This window comes from Thalassophryne amazonica, chromosome 14 (assembly GCF_902500255.1).
Source record: "Thalassophryne amazonica chromosome 14, fThaAma1.1, whole genome shotgun sequence".
Taxonomy (NCBI): domain Eukaryota; kingdom Metazoa; phylum Chordata; class Actinopteri; order Batrachoidiformes; family Batrachoididae; genus Thalassophryne; species Thalassophryne amazonica.
The window spans coordinates 63,257,524-63,279,663 of NC_047116.1; the positions used below are offsets into that span (position 1 = coordinate 63,257,524).

A 22,140-nucleotide genomic window follows, 5' to 3' on the forward strand; every position below is an offset into this window, starting at 1 on the left:
TGTTATCAGATGAGAGGTGCCTTGCCTGTGGGGGGGTACGAACCACACACACACACATCTTGTGGGGGGGGGGGTCAACATTCTGGCACACCACATGTGCACTTGGCAACTCCACAGTCATGGGGGCAACTTAGACAAATTTCACACCCAGCTTGACAGTGATTGTCTGCTGACTGTTGTCATGCTAATAGTATGAATGGCCGCACATTTTCTAAGTGCCAAATGAGCGGTGTTAGACGTTCGTGTGTGTCACCTGGAATTTGGCCAACACCTACCACGAGAGGGTTTGGTGCCCTCTCACAGCACACACTCTGCCTTTCAGCCACTGGGGTGCACAAATAGTTGTAGCAACAGGTGTACAAGGCATTGGAAGCAGCTACAATTTAACATGTATTTCATATGATTCCTGCTTCATGTGCACTTCATTTGACCACATTCGTACTATGTGTGAAGGGGCCCTAATGTTTGTGCTTTACGCAATGAAAACTATCTGCATTCCTTCATCAATTGTCTTGTTTTCCAGATTCTCTTTTCACTGAATACAGCTCTCTGCTCCCACTTCAATATTTCACCACAGAGCCAGAGAGCAATATTAATAAACATCCAAGGAGCCTGTTCTGTCTTTCAAGTCCAGAGGTTACTGAACATTTTCAATTTTAATACTTCAGTGTTAGCTTGCTCTTCACCACCTTTGTGAAATATTTCACCCCAAAATGAGAATTGAGACATTTTTTTTTACTCAGCCCTATGTCAGTCAAAAGTCTACCGAGGGCAATATGAAAACCAGACATACAGTGAGTTCACCAGTCAATTGTTCCAAGTTTTCTTTTTCCAAAGCAGTGAACAGTGACATAGCCTTTTTTTTTCTTCTTTTTTTTTTGCTTAATTTAGCATTGATGTCAGTATTTTGTACTTTAGTGGAGTTTAGCTTTATATACTTGTGATTCACTGCTTAGTGCTTTTATTGTGAATCAGTAAAAAAAAAAAGCAAGGCTACAACTGGACACACAGAGAAGAAGACCAATATATTTTTCTTCAGCCAGCTTTTATTTTTCAAATGATAATGTAATAAATGTTGTAAACCTTGCTCAGGTAGAATCCCTGTATTACATCATCAGTCTTATTGCATTACCATACATACCAACTTGATTATTCATTGATCCAAATATTTCTGAAAAAAGCACAATGAAATGTATTCGCTGTTTCGTAGTTGTGAATCTCGCGCCATCTCGTGGTCTGTGACTCACACAAGAGGTCAGTTTCAGCAGAGTCCCGGTTCAGGGCACAATGAAAACAAACCTCGTGAAATATAGACAACTTGACAACATCAGGGCACGGCAGAAGTCCATCACAGGTGCTACACCTCCTCTAGATAACCCTCTCAAATTGGAAAAACGTGTCATCATCATAATCGCATGTGAACTTGCTGGATCAGAGCATCCACATCCTCGCTAGCCATTGTTTACATGCACTGTGAGATGCCGAAACTCTGCTTGTGCCACGGTGCATTCTGGGAAGTGCAGGGGGCTGCCAGGGGGATTATGGGAAACATTAACATACTGAATTGTGGATGTGGTGAAGTTTGGGATCAGTACATGCTGTCCATCTATCATCTATCTCACTGTGTGCATCTTTGCCAGGTTCTGCTGTTTGTATGGTCATAATTTTCAAATTAAATTATTTGAACATACACATTTCTGAAGACTCTAATGAGACTGTCATAAAGTGGTGTTACCATGGCAATGAACAAAAGCAACAACATTTTCCTATTACTTGGATACTATTGAAGCAAGAGGAAAACTGAGAACGTAAGTTTCTAATTGATTCCATAAATGTTTTTAAGAGAAAAAGCAAACCACCCCCAAAAAAGAAAAATAAATAAATAAAATAAAATACATAAATAAATAATTAAATAAAACCTGTATGTAGGGTAGAGAACACATTTTGGTCGGAAATACCTTGAGATAATTTAAGCTTCTTTGTGATTCAGCTGAACATTTTTTTGCTCAAAATGACGTTTGGCCCTGATTAAATCTCTCAGGACCTTTTTTCAGTTATTTCTGAGGCTTTAATTTAGTCAGTCACAACATGTTTGTACTTAATGTAATCTGACATATTTGTTCAAAGTAACCCAAAAAGCAGATTCTGGGCTTTGAATATTCACAAACCTGCAAATTGCTGTTTGATCCAACTGGATAGTTTTCCTCAAATGGACAGAAATTATGGTTTTAATCATTGCTTCAGATTAAATAACTACTGCCTATATTTCAGTAAGGGTCAATGGCATCGTTACATTGATGAGACACATTTATGTCACTAGATAGTATAACACTTGAATACCTCTGTTTTGAATGGTGCTAAAGAGAAATGGTTTTGTTTGTTCTATGCAACCAGTCCATAAGCATTTTGTTGAGTGCCACTTGGAGGACAGAATTGTGTGCTGCAGGACAACTGGTCTTGTATTTAAATGTTTTATGACACATCGACCTACAATAAATTCTTTCAAAATTATATACGTATTGCAGTTGAACCATTCATCCTCATATATCAGTGAAGCAACAGGAAAGGTGGGCACTAATGGAAACACTAACCTCTGATATTGCTGATGTCAAAGTGTTTAAAAGTGTCAGATGCACTGGCATCACATCATTTGAACTTTTCAAAAGATCATCCTTTAATTCAGAGAGTAATGTCAAATTATGCTTTCACCATTGTGCAGCTCACACTCTGATGTTAAATGTAAATACATGCTGTCAAGAAATGGTTTGGTCTGCTGCTGCTACTGCAGCAGCATTTCATAATGTCTTGAAATGGTTAGTATTGAAGAGAGCAAGGACAATCAATGCAAGCTTTTATCTTCTGGGCTGTAAGTTGACAGTAATGAATGTTCGCCAGAACCACATCAATCTTTGTGCAATTAAAACTATGTTTTGAGGATTTTTTTTCCTTTCACAGTATCATTTATTCAGCTGAACATTCATCAAGCGGTGATTTGCTGCTCTTTTGTTCCATTGTGTACAGAGATTAGTGCTATGCAGAGCATCAATGGGAATCACGGCACTCTGAAAATACATGGGAAGTGACAATGTGGTTTTTGCTGAGGGCTGCTACCAATCAATCAGCATGTCAAGTGAATTCTTTACAATCACATCTTAGCTGTTACAGTACCTTTATGCAGAATTTTATGGCTGCACATGAAAAGTCTCAGCAGCATGTTGAAATCAGCATTACATTGATTGGATAGTGTGCAACACATTTACCAATTCCAAAAGTACATTATATGCTTCTACAGATGTTATCTTTCCTGAAAATGAAAATAAACACCTGCTTGAGATAATTAGATTTTGAAGTAGTTTGGTCAAAGGTCAAAGAAAACATAATCTGAAAAGCACCTTTTTTGTATATCTCAACAACCAAGAAATCTAGAGGATCCTATTTGGTGGGGAAATTGCTTAGACAGATACAGATATCTAAAGGTGATTACATTTTGGAGTAATTTTATCAAAGGTCAATGAGAACATAGTCCAAAAAAGACCTTTTTTTGTGTATCTCAACAAAAAGAATCCTGGATTAATGATCAAAAGGATACATTGATCAGCAAAATATTTGTTGATTGGTATGAATGACTTCATAATGAAGTCACACATGCAAGGTCATTTCATTAAGTTATATATATAGTCATAAACACCATTATAAACATATCTATATTAATCATTTACAATAATTAATTTATAGTAGCAAAGTTGCCTCTGTGTGGATGGATATGTGCATGCAAGCATGTGTATGGCTTTGATCACAGAGAAATTTGGGAGAGTGACACTTGCCATTTGGTATGCTTATGTATTTTTGGTCAAGGATAATTGTCGACAAACGGAATGTTGATAGGACTAATATTTTTTGGAGAAACTATGGATATTAGCTAACAACACTGAACAATGGACATTGATAATTACTTTCTGGACTCACACACCATTCCAGCAGGGGGCAGTAAATCATTTATATATTAAAAGTGACGTTGCATACTTTGCATGTGTGACTTAATTTAGTAAGTTCAATGTAAGTACATAATGCAAATATGTAATATATAATATAATATATAATAAAATATAAAAATATGTAATATAAATACATGGATGACACAAGAAAGTGAAAACACTTATTTCCATTGTGGTTCATTTAAAAATCAAATGATAAAATAGAAGTAAAACTAAAATAAAATGATGATGATGATACTACTACTACTACTACTACTACTACTACTACTAATAATAATAATAATAATAATAATAATAATGTGTATATGATAACAAGAACCTAAACAATTTAGAAATACATTTAGACAGTAAATTAACATAAAAATAACCAGTTAACAGGAAATTAAAGGGTTGAGTTCTTCTTATAAAAACTTGAGGTCTGAGATTTTAAAATAATTCTGGACTCACACCATTCCAACTCATTATAAAAACTTTTCATAATTTATTACCACCCTTGAAAAATGTCAGCTACCTCTTTTATAAATGCAGTAGAGTATATTTACTTGTACAAATAGATTGTGGAGTGTAGAGCATATGGGGCATGCCTCAGCCCTCTGATACCTGTCATTATGAATTATACCCCATATTTGCCCTGGCATTTCTTGTTTTACTGTCACAATGAAGTTTATTATACTGTATGAGGTCTTGTCTCACATTTAACATAATTAGTTATCTGTGATTTTTCACAGCTATTTCTGTTTCTGAGTTTCAGTGAGTGACACCATGTTCAGGCTACTTCTCTATTTTAGTTTGCTTGTAAAAACCTCCTCTTATATTTGTCAGTCTTAAATCTGGGATGGTCAGCAGACATGACTGGTTTTACTTTTAGACAAACAAATACCTGCAGATAGGCTTTTGCTATTGAAAGAGAAAATCTAAAGGACATTTCCCATTCCACCTCTCAGCCCTTCGATTCCTTTCATTTCTGTCTCTTTCCCCCTGCAGAGCTCTTGTCAGCTTGCCATGAACTTCGGTGCCGCTATGGCTGCGTCATGACGAGGAACGGCACCTTCTGTTTCTGTGCTGACGGTTTTGAGGTCGGCGACGACGGCACAAGTTGCAGAGGTAGGATTCAGCAGCTCTGGTGGGGGCGTCCTGCCACAGAACCCCCACCTCCAATCCCGATTCTGGAGACAATCTCTTCTTTTGCCTTCAGTCAGACTTCCTTCAGATGAATAAGCAGGGAACCATCTGTCTGCAGGCAGAGCCCCGTGTATACAACAATTCACAATTTCTGTGTGTCACTTTCCCTTTTTCTCAGCCTTCACACTGCCTAAAGCCTGGTTCCTGACACCCAGTGAGGATGAAATTTAGCTGCCAAAAGCACCTCAAAGTTGCAGTGTCTAACTTTGACTATGCACATCTTTTTTATTTCAACGAAATGGCATTCATCTTTTGAATGCATCATGTTTTGGAATTGATAGTCTCAAAGGACCTTTCGGTCTTAATATCCTATGAAATTTCACTGACAGCAGCAAAGGCTTCTGAAGCGAAATTAGACCATCAGCTTTCAGTTTTCTGAAGCTGACGGAACAACATGTTCTTACATTAGTGCTATTGTGTTATTGTACCTTTAAACCCAGAGCATAAACTGACCTGGAGCAAAGTGTAGTGATGCAGTTGCTGCTATTTTACCATAAGGTATAAGTCTCTCAGAGTACTACTTACAGGTGACAAGTGGGCACCGCAGTCTCATTTGAGGGCGGGTGCTAAAGGGATAAAATATGATGCATATGATGTAATTTGTCTACATTGGGGGAAAACACAGCATTTTCTCTGAGTTTTTGGACAACGTAAACACAAACAAAGTGGAAAAGGCAACAAAAAAATGACAATGTGGACATGTGTTGTGGTTTGTTTATGACCCGGAGCTCAAACGTGTCAAGGCGGTTTTGCAGGCGAGAGAACGCAGCTACTCTGGTTTTACGACTGCTTTAGTGATTGCAACCAAAAACAAAACAGTACACCATATTTCCGTGTGAAGTTATGCTGGATATATAGTGCACAATGGAACCAATAAGTGGTCAAATCCCGTGATATCACGCAGGGTTTGAACGAGCTGCGGTGCCCTATTGTGTTCAATGAGTCTCACTTTCTACAAATTTGTTTAGGACAGAATGATATAGAACGTTCCTGGAAATTACGTCAGGTTTTTTTTTGCTTTTTTTTAAACCATGAGCTCATTTGGACAGATCTGAACACTGATTGGAAAAGAGTTGCGTTTAGTAATTTAATTTGTCATGGGTATATTTTTGGCAATATATGAAATAAACTATTGTATTTTCCTGTTTTTTTTTGTTTTTGTTTTTTTTTTACTAGTTTGAAGGTCATGTGACTCATACTACAGTGTGATGTATATCCTCAAAAATTATGTTAACATTATCAATTAAAAAAAAAATGCTAATAAATATATAGAGTTTTCCCAGGAATCAAAGCAGTAAACAAAATCAACACCACTCACTGATCTTCAACCGCTTACTCCAGTTATAGGTCATGGGAGAGCTGGATATGCTTCAGTGAGGGTGGGAGGCAGGTTACACCCTGGTCAGGATGCCAATCTGTCACAGGGCCACATAGAGACAAGCAAACACATTCACACCTGCACACGCAATTTAAAGTTTCTAATCCACCTAGACTGCATGTCTTTGAATGTGGGAGGAAGCCGCAGCTCCCAGAAGGAACCCGTGGGGAGAACATGCAAACTCCACACAGAAAGGCCATAGGTGGGATTCGATCTCATGACCTTCATGCTGTGAGGCAGCGGTGCTAAACTGCTAAACCGCTGTGCTGCCCAAAACACCTCCAACAGTAAAATAACAAATGCCAATAATAATAATAATAATAATAATAATAATAATAAAATATCACAACAATGCAGAAAACCTTAAATTAAAGAGCATATTCTTCTTCTTAAAAAAAGGTGGGAATTATATTCCTATGTGATTTATATACATTTTTTAGATAGTTTTTTTTTTTTTTTACTTTACAAGAGGCACTTTTTTAACACCTGGTACTTATACTGAGCAAAAACAGGCCAATCTGTTTGTTAGGCAGTGGACTACACTGACATTTGCACATGCCATGTCAACATAGTTGAGAGGACAGCAGCCACCAAAGCTCCCCAAGAAGGAGCAGTGAAGCATTGCATATATGTATAATAATTATTGAATTAAAAGAAATAATAATAAAATAAAATTCCCCATGCAAAGAAGTTATTGTGGGTCACCCGGAACATTTACAGCAGTGGTTCACAACCTTTTTATCACCACGGACCGGTCAACGCTTGACAATTTTACCACGGACCGGGGGGGTATGTAGATTGTTTATATTGCGAATATAATAATAAGCATGAATCCACTGTGTACTCGTATGCAACATAACATCTGTTTAACATCAAAGTCTCTGTTAACATCCTCTCTGCCCCCAAATAAATTATTAATAAATATACGTGGAAAAATAAAGAACAAGAACCAGCAATTCCACATTTCTTTCTCTATTATCTAAATATACCTACACAATATTTTAATTGTTTTTTATTATTAAACACTCCATGAATGTTAATTTTCAACAGCTGAAATAAAGTTGTCAGTTTGAACCGTCTCCTCTCCCCTCTCCCTCACCCCCCTCTGTTGGCGACCACCACCCTAATGCTCTCTGACTCTGGTCACTATGGTAACGTTTAAACATGCCTTCAAAATAAGATACAGATACACCACAAAAATGAATATAAACTGCATGAATTTTAACTCACTATAACGCTGTTCTTTGTGTTCCTGTTTTTTTCTTTCAAAATACTCCGGGGGCTTGTCTTTTAATCCAGGGTGCTTGGTCTCCAAGTGGCAAGCAGTTTTGAAGGCTTCATTGCCTCATTAGAGAGCCGGTCGCCACATATTATGCAGAGCGGGCTTGGTCTGTGGACATCACTTGTCGCGATAAATCCATATTTCAAGTAGAATTCGTGGTATTGTCTGTTAAAAGCTTTCTTTTTCTTGGAAGTTGTAGGCTCTTCTTCTGTCTCTTCACTGGGTCTTTTCCCCTTTGAAAAGAAACTTTCCAAAGACGTCTGTTTTTTAGTCATTTTGCTAAGTTGTGGGTTAAATTTTTGGCACTCAAGTGATAGAGATGTAACTGAGAGAATCCGGTCATTTTTTTAAATAAAAGATTTTTCAAAATAAAAGATTATTCAGACTCAGATAATAAATACAATGGAAATAATTAATAATTTCTTGGGCAGCCGGCGGCCCGGTACCAATTGATCCAAGGACCGGTACCAGTCCGCGGCCCAGGGGTTGGGGGACCACTGATTTACAGAACTTCGGAAAGACCATCACACACTGATATCATCATCACAGGAAGGTCTGTCTCATTGCTTATGAAAATTCATTTGGTTTTGCTTTTTGCGATGTATTGGGGTCACAGAATTAATAGAAATTAGGGTGAGAATGTAACCAATTTTAATAAAATTTTAACAAAATTTAGGATGGGTGTTTAAGCTACTTTAATTAAAAAAGGTGATGGCCGGATGCTGGAGTGGTGGGGAGGAGGTATTCCAACGTGCTGATGTAGTATTTTGGATCCAGGAACCAGAAGAAATTCAAAAAATTCAAGATCATTTAGTCTTGGAGGAGAATTGCAAGAATTGCACTATCTACATGCCTTATAGTTGGTACTGCAACATTTTGTTTTACTGTGCACACTGGATCACATTAGTGCTACAGTTAACTGAACTGATGAATCATTTTGATCCATCTTTTAAATAGGACCAACTTCTAAATTATACATATTTATTAATTAATTTATTTATTTATTTATTACTCCTTTTAGACAATAAACACAATATCTTTGGGTTATGGACAAACCAAGGATGTCATCTTGAGCTTTGAGAAACTGATGAATATTTTTTCACCATTTTCTGACATTTTATGGACCAAACAACTAATGGATTTAATCAAGATAATAATCATCAGATTAGTCCATTTGTTCACTTTCTATATCTAATAGAGGGTCACAGGGGGCTGGAGCCTATCCCAGCAGTCATAAGGCACAAGGCAGGGTACACCATGGATCGGATGCCAGTCTGTCGTAGGATCATCTGGTTCATTGATAATGAAAATAATTGTTCGTTGCGAACCTGATGAAATGTGTTCAGATTTAGTTTTTTGTATTTTGGGGCCCAGAAAGAAGCAAAGATGTGTGCAAGATTTTATTGTACTTTTTTAAATTGTAAAATAAATGCTTTTTTATGTTTGTTTTTTTTGCAAGGGCTTAAATGTATGGTTATGATTTACTGTTAAATTAACCAAAGCTAATCTAAGCACAATAGACTAATGAAAAACATTCAATTAATTGATTAATTGGAAAAAAAAAATTGAGAAATGAATCAATGAAAAAAAAATCATTACTTCCAACTCTAATGTGCAAATCATTAACATACTTCACCCTTGGATCATTCTGAGTTCAGAGGCCATTTGTTAGCAGTGAAACATCATGGCCTCTAGAAGCATGTGAGATCCTTCCTGCTTGGGGGAAAAAAACATAAGAAAGAGCCATTTTCAGCATCAGGTACTGCATTCCAGAATATGGCTCACTGGTTATAAAAGTAATTACACCTGAGGTGCCAGAGTGAGGCCACATTAAGTATACTTTATGTATTTGGGTCAGGTTTGAGCACACCTAATTTGTTACAAATGACTCTCTTCCTTTTTTCCATAAGATCATGATGAATGTGCTGTGTACGGCGCATGCAGCCAAACCTGCACGAACACCTACGGGTCGTACAGATGCAGCTGCACGGAAGGATACATCCTGCAACCTGACAGGATATCTTGCAAAGCCAAACAAGGTGAGCGGCACACTTGCATTGCAAAACAACATCATCTGCATAGTTTGTATGTTTCATTTCTATTATTAAACAGCGGTTTGTCCAACCCAGACTGGATGGTATGATATTTTCTCATTTGATGCTCACCAACTTTGGTAAAGCAAGATTAATGTGGTTCAGCAGTGACCACATCTATCATCCACATGGGAACGGGCAGATGTGGTCAGGCCGGGATAATGATAAAATTAATGAGCATGAGATTTTAAGCAGGAGTATTTTGTATGGAGACAATGCGCGGTGTCACTCTGATTTATGTTAATGCAAGAACAAATCATCCCCAAAGAGTAAAAATGGCTACTTAGAAATAAAATAACCAATGTAGATGAGATTTGTTGTGGTGGTCCGCAACACGATTAACCTCACCGAGTTTGTATTTGTGTTGCACATTGAACCATTAAGTGAAAGATATATATTTTTAGGTTGTTGTCACTTTGGCATATAGGGGTTGAAAATCGCTAGAGGCTCAACACACACCTAGTGCAGAGAACACCGCCGCTGTTGCAGCTTTTAATCAATGTGACTGTTGTCCTACCAGGAATAAACTGAATATGATTACCCATAAACTTAACTGAACCCAATGCTCACATGCATTAATATTAATTTTGCAGAGAGCGGCCGGGGTGCAGGGATAACTATGGGGTTACTATTAGTTGTAAAAGCCCATGAATATAAATTTCAGATACAGTTCTCTGAGAGCAGAAGATGAGAAGCATCAAGGTATGAAAAAACACATTAACGCGTTCGGTGTTCAGATTTAAATCGAAACTGTCCAGCGCAAATTTTCATTTTGGGATTTAATCTTGATTTAATCTTTTCTCATTTGGCTCAGTGTAAAGCAAAAGATATAATGTATTTTTAGGCTGTTTGTACATCGAACATAAATCAGTCTGCACACCTCCCTGATGGTTTTAATATTTCTACTTTATAATGCACTTCACTGATTCATGCTGAGCTGTATGTTATGGCGTGGGATAACAGTGCGGTGCAAGCTGATACCCTTATCACACTTTGCTGGATGCACTAAATTTTACATTTTACAATTTTACAATGTTTGGAGACGAGCACTTGGTTTCATTGCAGAAGGTTCCCGGTTCAAACCCCACCCCTGACACATTTCTCCATGTCACGTGACGTTGCGTCAAAAAGGGCATCTGGTATAAAATGTGTTTGGGGAAAAGATATCCAGACAATAATCTAAAGTGTGCACGCTTCATTGCAGCACAGGAAAAAAGGAAACAAATGTTTGAGTTTCTCGTCCTCGTGTGGGACCTGTGTGGTGGTAATTTGAAGTGTACTGTGTAATAGACTCACTGCAGTTTCACTGTTATTATTACATGAGCTGATACAGTCTACACCTGATTGAAAGCTGTGGTAGATCTCAATCGGTGAGCGTGGCCAGAGTCCACTGTGCAGCATGGATGAAAAATGTCAGACAAGTTTATTTAGAGGGATAAGAGAAGAGCGCTTATGTGAGCACGGGGTCTGATTTATTGCTGATATTAAGAGAGCGGTACCTCACTTCAGCCAGTGTGCAAGATCAGGATAAATAAGGGCGTTTTTGAGGGGCGAACTTGATGTCGTGGAATGTTCATGGTCAATTAAGCCCATAAAGCAGGTTATAGACTCAGTTTTAGCTTCACGGCATGTGCTTCATGCTGCTGTGACCCGCATCAGGAGAGTAGGGCCGGGAGGGAAAGTCATTAATTTACTACTCAGCCTAATGATTTTGTTTGTAAATGTGTTTATTTAGTTCTGTTCAGTCAGAAAATCTCTTTACTTTGTTTTGGTACTTTTTGGTCAGCAGTCGAGGTTTCTTCAAGTGATGTTTCATTGTCTGTAATTAAGGGTCTTTTCACTTTGCTGTGTGCTTTTAAACTTCTGTTTTTAGTCCAGATTATCATTTTTGTCTATTATCCATGTCTAAATCTGCTGAAAAAAATATATCTATACTACCTGCACATAAGGGGGTATGTCTGTCCATGTGTAAGCAAAGTAATTTGAACACATTTGATCTGATTTGCACCAAACATGATGAAATATTGTAGTAAATAAAGAAAAACTGGTTATAATTCAAGATCACAGGCCAAAGTCAAAATTTTGACCAGGTGCCTATATACTATAGCATAGCAGGTCCCTCAGTGAGATAAGATGTTGGGCTACTAATATGCCGACTGGAGTATGATTCTTGGTCACCCTACCTCCCTTTGTCCTTGAACAAGATATTTCATCTGTTTGGTCGTTGTTCACCCAAGTGGAAGTGGGTGCCAGCCTTGGCTGGGTAAATCACCTATGTATAACCTAGCACCTCATCTAGGGGTACACTTAGTGCTGTGGAATATGGGGATAAGCACCAATGGGCGCAAATGATTTATTATCATTTCAATGATTTATTACTTCTTCAATTTATAGAGGATACTGAGAATATAAGGATATATATAAGGACTCAGTTATAGATGCACCTGTGATTACTATTAAACACTAATATGAATCAATCAATCAATCAATTTTTTTTATATAGCGCCAAATCACAACAAACAGTTGCCCCAAGGCGCTTTATATTGTAAGGCAAGGCCATACAATAATTATGTAAAACCCCAACGGTCAAAACGACCCCCTGTGAGCAAGCACTTGGCTACAGTGGGAAGGAAAAACTCCCTTTTAACAGGAAGAAACCTCCAGCAGAACCAGGCTCAGGGAGGGGCAGTCTTCTGCTGGGACTGGTTGGGGCTGAGGGAGAGAACCAGGAAAAAGACATGCTGTGGAGGGGAGCAGAGATCGATCACTAATGATTAAATGCAGAGTGGAGCATACAGAGCAAAAAGAGAAAGAAACAGTGCATCATGGGAACCCCCCAGCAGTCTACGTCTATAGCAGCATAACTAAGGGATGGTTTAGGGTCACCTGATCCAGCCCTAACTATAAGCTTTAGCAAAAAGGAAAGTTTTAAGCCTAATCTTAAAAGTAGAGAGGGTGTCTGTCTCCCTGATTTGAATTGGGAGCTGGTTCCACAGGAGAGGAGCCTGAAAGCCGAAGGCTCTGCCTCCCATTCTACTCCTACAAACCCTAGGAACTACAAGTAAGCCTGCAGTCTGAGAGCGAAGCACTCTATTGGAGTGATATGGTACTATGAGGTCCCTAAGATAAGATGGGACCTGATTATTCAAAACCTTATAAGTAAGAAGAAGAATTTTAAATTCTATTCTAGAATTAACAGGAAGCCAATGAAGAGAGGCCAATATGGGTGAGATATGCTCTCTCCTTCTAGTCCCCGTCAGTACTCTAGCTGCAGCATTTTGAATTAACTGAAGGCTTTTTAGGGAACTTTTAGGACAACCTGATAATAATGAATTACAATAGTCCAGCCTAGAGGAAATAAATGCATGAATTAGTTTTTCAGCATCACTCTGAGACAAGACCTTTCTGATTTTAGAGATATTGCGTAAATGCAAAAAAGCAGTCCTACATATTTGTTTAATATGCGCTTTGAATGACATATCCTGATCAAAAATGACTCCAAGATTTCTCACAGTATTACTAGAGGTCAGGGTAATGCCATCCAGAGTAAGGATCTGGTTAGACACCATGTTTCTAAGATTTGTGAGGCCAAATACAATAACTTCAGTTTTATCTGAGTTTAAAAGCAGGAAATTAGAGGTCATCCATGTCTTTATGTCTGTAAGACAATCCTGCAGTTTAGCTAATTGGTGTGTGTCCTCTGGCTTCATGGATAGATAAAGCTGGGTATCATCTGCGTAACAATGAAAATTTAAGCAATACCGTCTAATAATACTGCCTAAGGGAAGCATGTATAAAGTGAATAAAATTGGTCCTAGCACAGAACCTTGTGGAACTCCATAATTAACTTTAGTCTGAAAGGATTATTAACCAAACACACAAACATATGGTATCGCCTGAATATGAAAGCTTTCAATTTGTGTGTTTTTTCCAATGCTGTTTAGATATTTATGATGTATCTTCATGTCCAACTTGGTTTTTCTAAACAGGTTTTTAGCTTTCTGATTTGTAATGAGTGTAATATGCGTTCAGGACCAACTGTCATGCTAACTGGCCTGATAGGAAAATATCAGGCTGAAAATCAGCCAATCAGAGCGTGCATAGCATCACAGCCATATAATAAATTGTGATATATGTCCCCTTGCTATTCGTCACAAGACCTGTGAATTTGGGTGACCTTGAAACGTCAAATAAATTTAGAAATTATATTTGTGTGATTGAATAAAAACAGACATTGGTTACTATAAAACACTAATATGAATTCACATATCACCTTTGTAGTGGTCACATGAGGTAAGAAGGTAAAATGTCAAAATCAAGATCATATATTTATTACTCAAAGAGTTTGAAGCCAATATGGATTAAATGTGGTCGAAGGGTCATCTGTTGTGTCAATTAACCGCACAACAGTCCATATTATTATAGATATTTGTCATGAAATGCTCACACAGGAGCCCTTCAGTCATGCTAACATTAGCCAGTAGCAGGGCGCTATGTAAAAACATATTATTTTCAAGGCATGTCAATAATTAAATCAATCATGAATCAGTCCTTTAAGGTATTCACCTTTTATATGCCATCACCAACAGTCTGAAAATAGACTCTATAATAAAACTACAAATTAATAATAAAATGGTTCTTTTTCCTTGTGTTCATCAGTATATCACAAACCAGCTGGTAAAGTGCTTTGGGTGTTTTGAAAAGCACTCTATAAATCCAAATTATTATTATTATTATTATTATTATTATTATTATTATTATTTTTATTATTATTATTATTGTTGTTGTTGTTGTTGTTATTATTGTTATTGTTATCATCAATAATAATAATAATAATAATAATAATAATAATAATAATAATAATATTAATAATACAGAACTTAAAAACATTGATCCAGTTATTCAATTACTATAACCGCTTACTCCAGTTAAGGGTGAAATGGGGTGCTGTAGCCTATCCCAGCAGTTATAGGGCATGAGGCGGGGTACACCCTGGACAGGACGCAAGTCTGTTGCAGGACCATATATAGAGAAACAAACACATGCACGCACACCTATGGTCAATTTAAGGTTTGCTGTTCACCTAACCTGCATGTCTTTGTATGTGGGAGGAAACCAGAGCACCCGTGGGGAACCTACGCAAACACGGGGAGAACATGCAAACTCCACACAGAAAGGACGCGGCTGGAAGCAATCACGTGACTTTCTTGCTGTGAGGGAACAGTGCTAACTACTAAAACATGCCACTGAACTTGCAAAAGTAAGATGAAAAAGTAAATGATCAAAACATACCATAAATAGCTTAACACTCTGAGGAAACATCACAAGTTTGATAGTTTTTGCATACAGCACTTTTAAAAGACTGAACAAGAGTAATCTGAGTGTGCTGTAGTTTATTCTTAACCTAAACAAGCATGTTGATGTGGTGTGCTCACATTTTTTGGTGAAAATTACTAATACACAAATTTGGTAACAACTCTTCACCCAGACAAAGACGTGTACCTCTGCTGGTCAATGAAACACAGTGAATGAATTTGGATGACTAAATGCCAAACATGTCACACATTTATGTTTCTTTATTGTTTTGTTTTGTTTGTGTTACAAAAAGTGTAAGTCTGTATCAGTATCTGCATTACATTTGGAAGCATGTTTTGGCAGGATATCAAAAAGGAAATGTAGACAGAGTTCAATAAATCACAAACCAAGCAATGAACACAAGAACAAGCAAGTCTTGTATAGGCCCTGAGGCCCTCTGGTGTTGGTGCTTAGCTGTAGATTCTGGAGTGTGAAGTGTATAAGAATTTAGGACTGTCTTTTGATGGGATGCCAGTCCAGCACAATTTTCTTCCCAGCAACGACCCGTTCCCATTTGCAGCTAGGTTGTCCGAGACAATGGCAATAACCAGCCTGATTTACTAATTGATTGCATGCATTAAAGCCAACCATGTTTTTTTTTTTTTTTTTTGTGCTACCATCACGAAATGATTCAAATTTTCATGACTTTTTTTAACTCACTATTACTAACCCTACTCCTTCCCCCAACCCTAAACATAACCACCACCAACACCCCCCCCCCCCCCACTTCACTTTTAATTTCATGCAGCCATCATGGAATTAATTAGAATAAATTTGTGCTGCCATGATGAAAATGTGGCGCTTTTTGTGACAATATCACGAACCAATAGATTAATGTATATTTCGTGCTGCTGAATCACGACATGCTGTGAGATATGGTAGATTAAAACGTGCAGAAACCATAGGACTCACAAAAAACCCTGGATGTACATTTACTAACAACGCACAATGACTATTTTTTCTTTCAAATGTGTAAAACAGTGTGTATTGTCCATTTAGTGCACTTGCCTTGATGAATATGCAGTTTTGGGTTTGTCCATCTGAGCATGCAAAAGTGTAGAAGGGAACATAAAAAAAAAAAAGCTGAGGTTTACACATGCAACATAATGTATCAATGTCAAAACAACATTTAGTAGGCGCTAATAGAGTCTGTATTTGCATATTAAATTATTGCTTTTTTCACAATGCTGTTTCAGCAGCAGACAGGCTACTACCTCCTCATACACAGGAGAAACCAAAAATCATTCATTGTAAACATTTGGCATATTTAAATCAAATCAAATCAAATCAATTTTATTTATATAGCGCCAAATCACAACAAACAGTTGCCCCAAGGCGCTTTATATTGTAAGGCAAAGCCATACAATAATTGCGGAAAAACCCCAACGGTCAAAACGACCCCCTGTTAGCAAGCACTTGGCGACAGTGGGAAGGAAAAACTCCCTTTTAACAGGAAGAAACCTCCAGCAGAACCAGGCTCAGGGAGGGGCAGTCTTCTGCTGGGACTGGTTGGGGCTGAGGGAGAGAACCAGGAAAAAGACATGCTGTGGAGGGGAGCAGAGATCAATCACTAATGATTAAATGCAGAGTGGTGCATACAGAGCAAAAAGAGAAAGAAACACTCAGTGCATCATGGGAACCCCCCAGCAGTCTAAGTCTATAGCAGCATAACTAAGGGATGGTTCAGGGTCACCTGATCCCATTCTACTCTTAAAAACACTAGGAACTACAAGTAAGCCTGCAGTCTGAGAGCGAAGCGCTCTATTGGGGTGATATGGTACTATGAGGTCCCTAAGATAACATGGGACCTGATTATTCAAAACCTTATAAGTAAGAAGAAGAATTTTAAATTCTATTCTAGAATTAACAGGAAGCCAATGAAGAGAGGCCAATATGGGTGAGATATGCTCTCTCCTTCTAGTCCCTGTCAGTACTCTAGCTGCAGCATTTTGAATTAACTGAAGGCTTTTCAGGGAACTTTTAGGACAACCTGATAATAATGAATTACAGTAGTCCAGCCTAGAGGAAATAAATGCATGAATTAGTTTTTCAGGATCACTCTGAGACAAGACCTTTCTAATTTTAGAGATATTGCATAAATGCAAAAAAGCAGTCCTACATATTTGTTTAATATGCGCATTGAATGACATATCCTGATCAAAAATGACTCCAAGATTTCTCACAGTATTACTAGAGGTCAGGGTAATGCCATCCAGAGTAAGGATCTGGTTAGACACCATGTTTCTAAGATTTGTGGGGCCAAGTACAATAACTTCAGTTTTTTCTGAGTTTAAAAGCAGGAAATTAGAGATCATCCATGTCTTTATGTCTGTAAGATAATCCTGCAGTTTAACTAATTGGTGTGTGTCCTCTGGCTTCATGGATAGATAAAGCTGGGTATCATCTGCTTAACAATGAAAATTTAAGCAATGCTGTCTAATAATACTGCCTAAGGGAAGCATGTATAAAGTGAATAAAATTGGTACTTTAACTATTTAAATAAGATTTAAAGAGTTAATGGGTAACTTTGTGTTTGTTGCTTCAAGAATACATGTCTGTGCATAACAGATGGACCATAGTTCTGGCTTTTCTGTGCTGAGCACTAAGTACATTTTCATCATTGGTGTCTCATGCTTTGTCTGTGAAACACACAGATGCACCTCTTGGAGTTTGTGTGAGACATCACAGCTGTGTGCACACGCTACCATATCTTGCGGCATGCCGTGATTCAGCAACATGAAATATACATTAATCTTTTGGTTTGTGATATTGTCACGAAAAGTGCCACATTTTCGTAACAGGAGCACAAATTCATTCTAATACAGAATTGCGGGAATACATAGTTGGGTTAAGGAGTAGGGTTAGGTTATGGTTAAGGTTAGGGTTGGGGGTAGGAGTAGGGTTAGTGAGAGTGAGTTAAAAAAAAGTCACGAAAATTTGAATCATTTTGTGACAGGAGCACAAAAAAAAAAAATGTGAGACTAGGTTGGGTTGGTGCACGATGCACACTGTCATATGCTGACCATTAAAAAACAAAACAAAAAAAAAAAAAGAAAAGATTCAGACATTTAATTTTTGTTCCATGCATGTTATTTAAACTGCTTTCTAATGGTGTAATGTGCACAGACAACTGTCCACACGCCTGTGGACTGTCCCACACAGTCTCTAATATGTGCTTTGGGTATATTTTAATTACAGAACGAATCACGTCAGTGACACTAATGTTCAGGTAGTGCACAAAAATGTGTCAGAGTTTATACCAAATGAAGCACAGGCACATAGCTGCAAGTGGCTGATTGAGTTTCACTTTAGCTTACAACCGTCTATGCCACTATACCATCTATCAATTGCCCAATTAGTCTTTGTAGATCATCTGCAAAACTGTCTCCACTCCAGATTGCTAAAGAATTGGTTGACTGCACAATTTAAAACTTATTATGTGGGATATTAGTAAATCAGGGCCTAGGTGTCTTGTCCAAAGGCACAGACATAAGCATGAACAAGATTCAAACCGAGGTCTACAGATTGGCATATAGAAATGAGAAAAAAAAAAAAACATTATTTATACCTTCTCTTTTTAATCTTCCAGCCAGCCCTTTTGCTTTACAGAAGAGAGAAACTTTTCTCACAGCATGAATATAACAATTCAGGTTTGCAAGCATGACCTGGTGCAGCATGTCGCTGCATCCGCCGCCTCACGTCTGCTTTTGGTTCAACCCAGGCAGAGTTATCTCCCGAAAGTAAGGATCTATCTGCTGCAGCCAGGTGTTACGTAGGCGTCCCGTTGGCCTGGTCCAGTCCCTGTGATCCGCAGAAGTGAGGCAAATGTGTGTTGGATTGTGATATATGCCACATGCTCTTGTGTTGCAGCTGATACTACTTCATGATGCAGGGAACACTTCTCATCTACTTCAGTTTAAACTGATGCACTCATTCCAGGAGGAGCATCAAAGTAACTCGGAAACTGTATCCTCAATCTTACAACAAGAGTTGTTGAATTATTAGTAGGATTACTGAAAGACTAACAAGGCTGTCTTGCTGAAACAGTTTTTCTTGTCCGATAAACCTTTAATTTTGGACATTTTCAACCAAATTTTTTCAATAATTGATTAACCTTGTGGTTTAGTATTTTCATCACATTCCCAGTAACAAATATTCAGCAGATAGCTCAGTGTGTTAAGGAGCTGTGTTCTGTGGTAATGTGGATACCGCAAAGCGCAGCACCAGAGCATGCTCCCAAACTGCTTTTCTCCTGAAACTGTAGTGTGAAGCAGATGAGCGTCTACAATTTCTTCTGGATGGGATGCCAGTCAGTGTCAGTTTACCTCCCCAGCCATAACCAGTTTACCCATTTATAGTTGGGTAACCTGAAGTACAGGGCAGGAATCACACACAAGTGCTCATGTTGGTAGTCCAATTCCTATCTTATAGAGCTACCTGATCAATCAGACAGGAGTCGAATGGGTTACAATTAAGCCTCTGGGGTAAAGGCTATAATTGGCCATTATTGATGACTTTTGATTTTACCTTCATAATTGTCCTTAATAAACTGCTGCTTGTTTGTTGTATTTTTTCTAGCCCATAATCAGCCCATAATATTTTATTTAAAGCTAACAGATAACTTCTATCACGGAGGGCTGACCACCAAAAACAACATGAAGACAGACAAGAACGAAAGACAAGTGGTGACAGTAACAACTGTGAAGTGATGAAAAATGTGAGGCAGAACCTCAACAATACAAAATACCAGGACAAACAACCACACATGAACAAACAGTGACAGCAATATTCTGTTGTCTATTTAGTGAGCATCCATACCCTGTTCTAGGACACCAGAGTCTTGATCCCCTTGGGAACACCCAAAATCTAATTGTGGTGATGGCAGCAGATCACAGCTAAATGTCCGATCACTTTCTTTCAGTTTTCTGAAAGAAAGTTTTCTTTCAGTTTTCTTTCATTCTGACAAACGTTATTAACACAATGAACCTAAATTCACACAAAGCCTAAAATCAGAATAGAATTATTATTTTATTTATTTATTTATTTTTACTGTGAAAACCACAAACATGTTTAACAAACCCATTTTTATAACTTAGAATGCAAATATAAATAGTAACATTTCAAAAACATATGTATAACTGTGGCAAACAACAAAGTTATATACAACTATTTACATTAAAATGCAGGAAATGCTTCAGGCATTTTTTGTGCAAGTATTTACAAAACAAAAAGATGCCACACAAATTATTTGTGCCACTCAAAAAAGCATTTTCTGTCCAACACAAGACAGAGTGAACACAGTCCTGACCCACAAGATTATTTTTACTCCTCCTGTTGTCCACCTGGAGGCAGGGGTCTTGCCCGGAGAATAAGTCAATGTAGAATCACCACTGGGTTTAGGTCATGCACTTTTCCACTAATGATAAGGGGAAGTCATCTATTTTTTTCCCCTGCAACAGCTGCACCAAGGGAGAGCCGACAAGGATGTAGAAGTCCCATTTGCTGTGTGTTTCTACAGTGCACACCAAAAATGACCATAACATTCAGGAGAAAAAGTGAAAATTATTAATTACTAGAATGTTGTGCAAAGTTATGCAGAGTTTCTATGAGATGGAATGGCATGTGAGTCCAGAACATTTTTAGAACCTTAAACCTCAATCATTTTTTAGAAGAGCTCAACCCTTCCTACGTCCTGTTTATTATGTATTTTTTTAGGTTAATGTACTGTCTTAATGTATTTAGAAATTGTTTAGGTTGTTGTTGTTATCACATTCACACTATTATTATTATCATCATAATCATTATCAGTAATATTATTATTTTATTTCATTATTACTTCTATTTTTTCATTTGATATTTAAATGGACCACAATGGAAAAAGTGTTTCCACTTTCTTGTGTCATCTATGTATTTTTAATATATTTACAATTATATTATGTACTAGCTGGGGTACCCGGTGTTGCCCAGGTTAACCTGTTTAAGATATAATCTACAAAATATTCCAATGTTTATATTTTGTCATAATTGTAGATATCTTATAAGTATATATGTAGTCCGAATAGTCAAAGGTTTGAACTAAAAACCCAAAATAGGTGGAATCCCCAAACCAAGAGAGAAAACTGAATTTTGCTGGATGTAAGAAACAACAATGGAGTTCTTCAGACTTTATATTGCAGATCAAGTATGCTCATAATCATTAATCAGAACTGATGTTATGACCTTTATAATTGTTGATACATTGCAAATCTAGTTTAGAAGAATGCTACAAAAATAAAATGGCTTTTAAGCAAATGTTAATTTTGGATTTGAGATGTTGAATATATATTTAAATGTAGCTTTTACTGTCCAGTAGTTCTGAAGAGCCTCTTGGTAGACAATGTTCCTTGTCCTTCTGTCAGGAAAGTGGATATACAGCTGATTGGGGTTACCAACTCTGGAGCATCTGACTAACTGTGGAAGATCGCAGGTTCTGCCATATTCAGGCCAGCCACATTATCAGCAAAAGTAGTGGTTTCTTTTTGCACACTTTGAGGCATTCCATCTTTAAATGGTGCATATTTCTTAAAGTTATGCATTCATTGGTATAGTTAGAGAGCAAACAATCTTTTCAATTGTAAAAAAAGAGGTGTGACCACTAAAAACAGTTTGAGCCATGAAACATCAACATACCAAAACTATTAGATCAACCCCAAAGCTAGTGCACTATTATAATAGGACAGCAGGTTGTGAAGAGTTGATAAATAACAAAATTTTATTTATGATATTTACATCATAATGAGCAGCCTATATACAACGCGCCATTGGAGAACACAGGCTCTATGCCCGCTTACTGGCTGATTGAAAGGATGCTGCCCC

The 22,140-nt window shown here is 37.6% G+C and overlaps 1 protein-coding gene across 1 annotated transcript in view; it reads left to right on the forward strand.

Annotated features, from left to right (window-relative positions):
• Positions 1-22,140, forward strand: part of lrp1bb (low density lipoprotein receptor-related protein 1Bb) — a 1,555,752-nt gene that overhangs the window by 552,688 nt on the left and 980,924 nt on the right. Inside the window, exons 4-5 of the mRNA XM_034186395.1 lie at positions 4,980-5,099; positions 9,748-9,876. Of these exons, the coding sequence (XP_034042286.1) occupies positions 4,980-5,099; positions 9,748-9,876 (249 nt within the window). The remainder of the gene's footprint in view (positions 1-4,979; positions 5,100-9,747; positions 9,877-22,140) is intronic.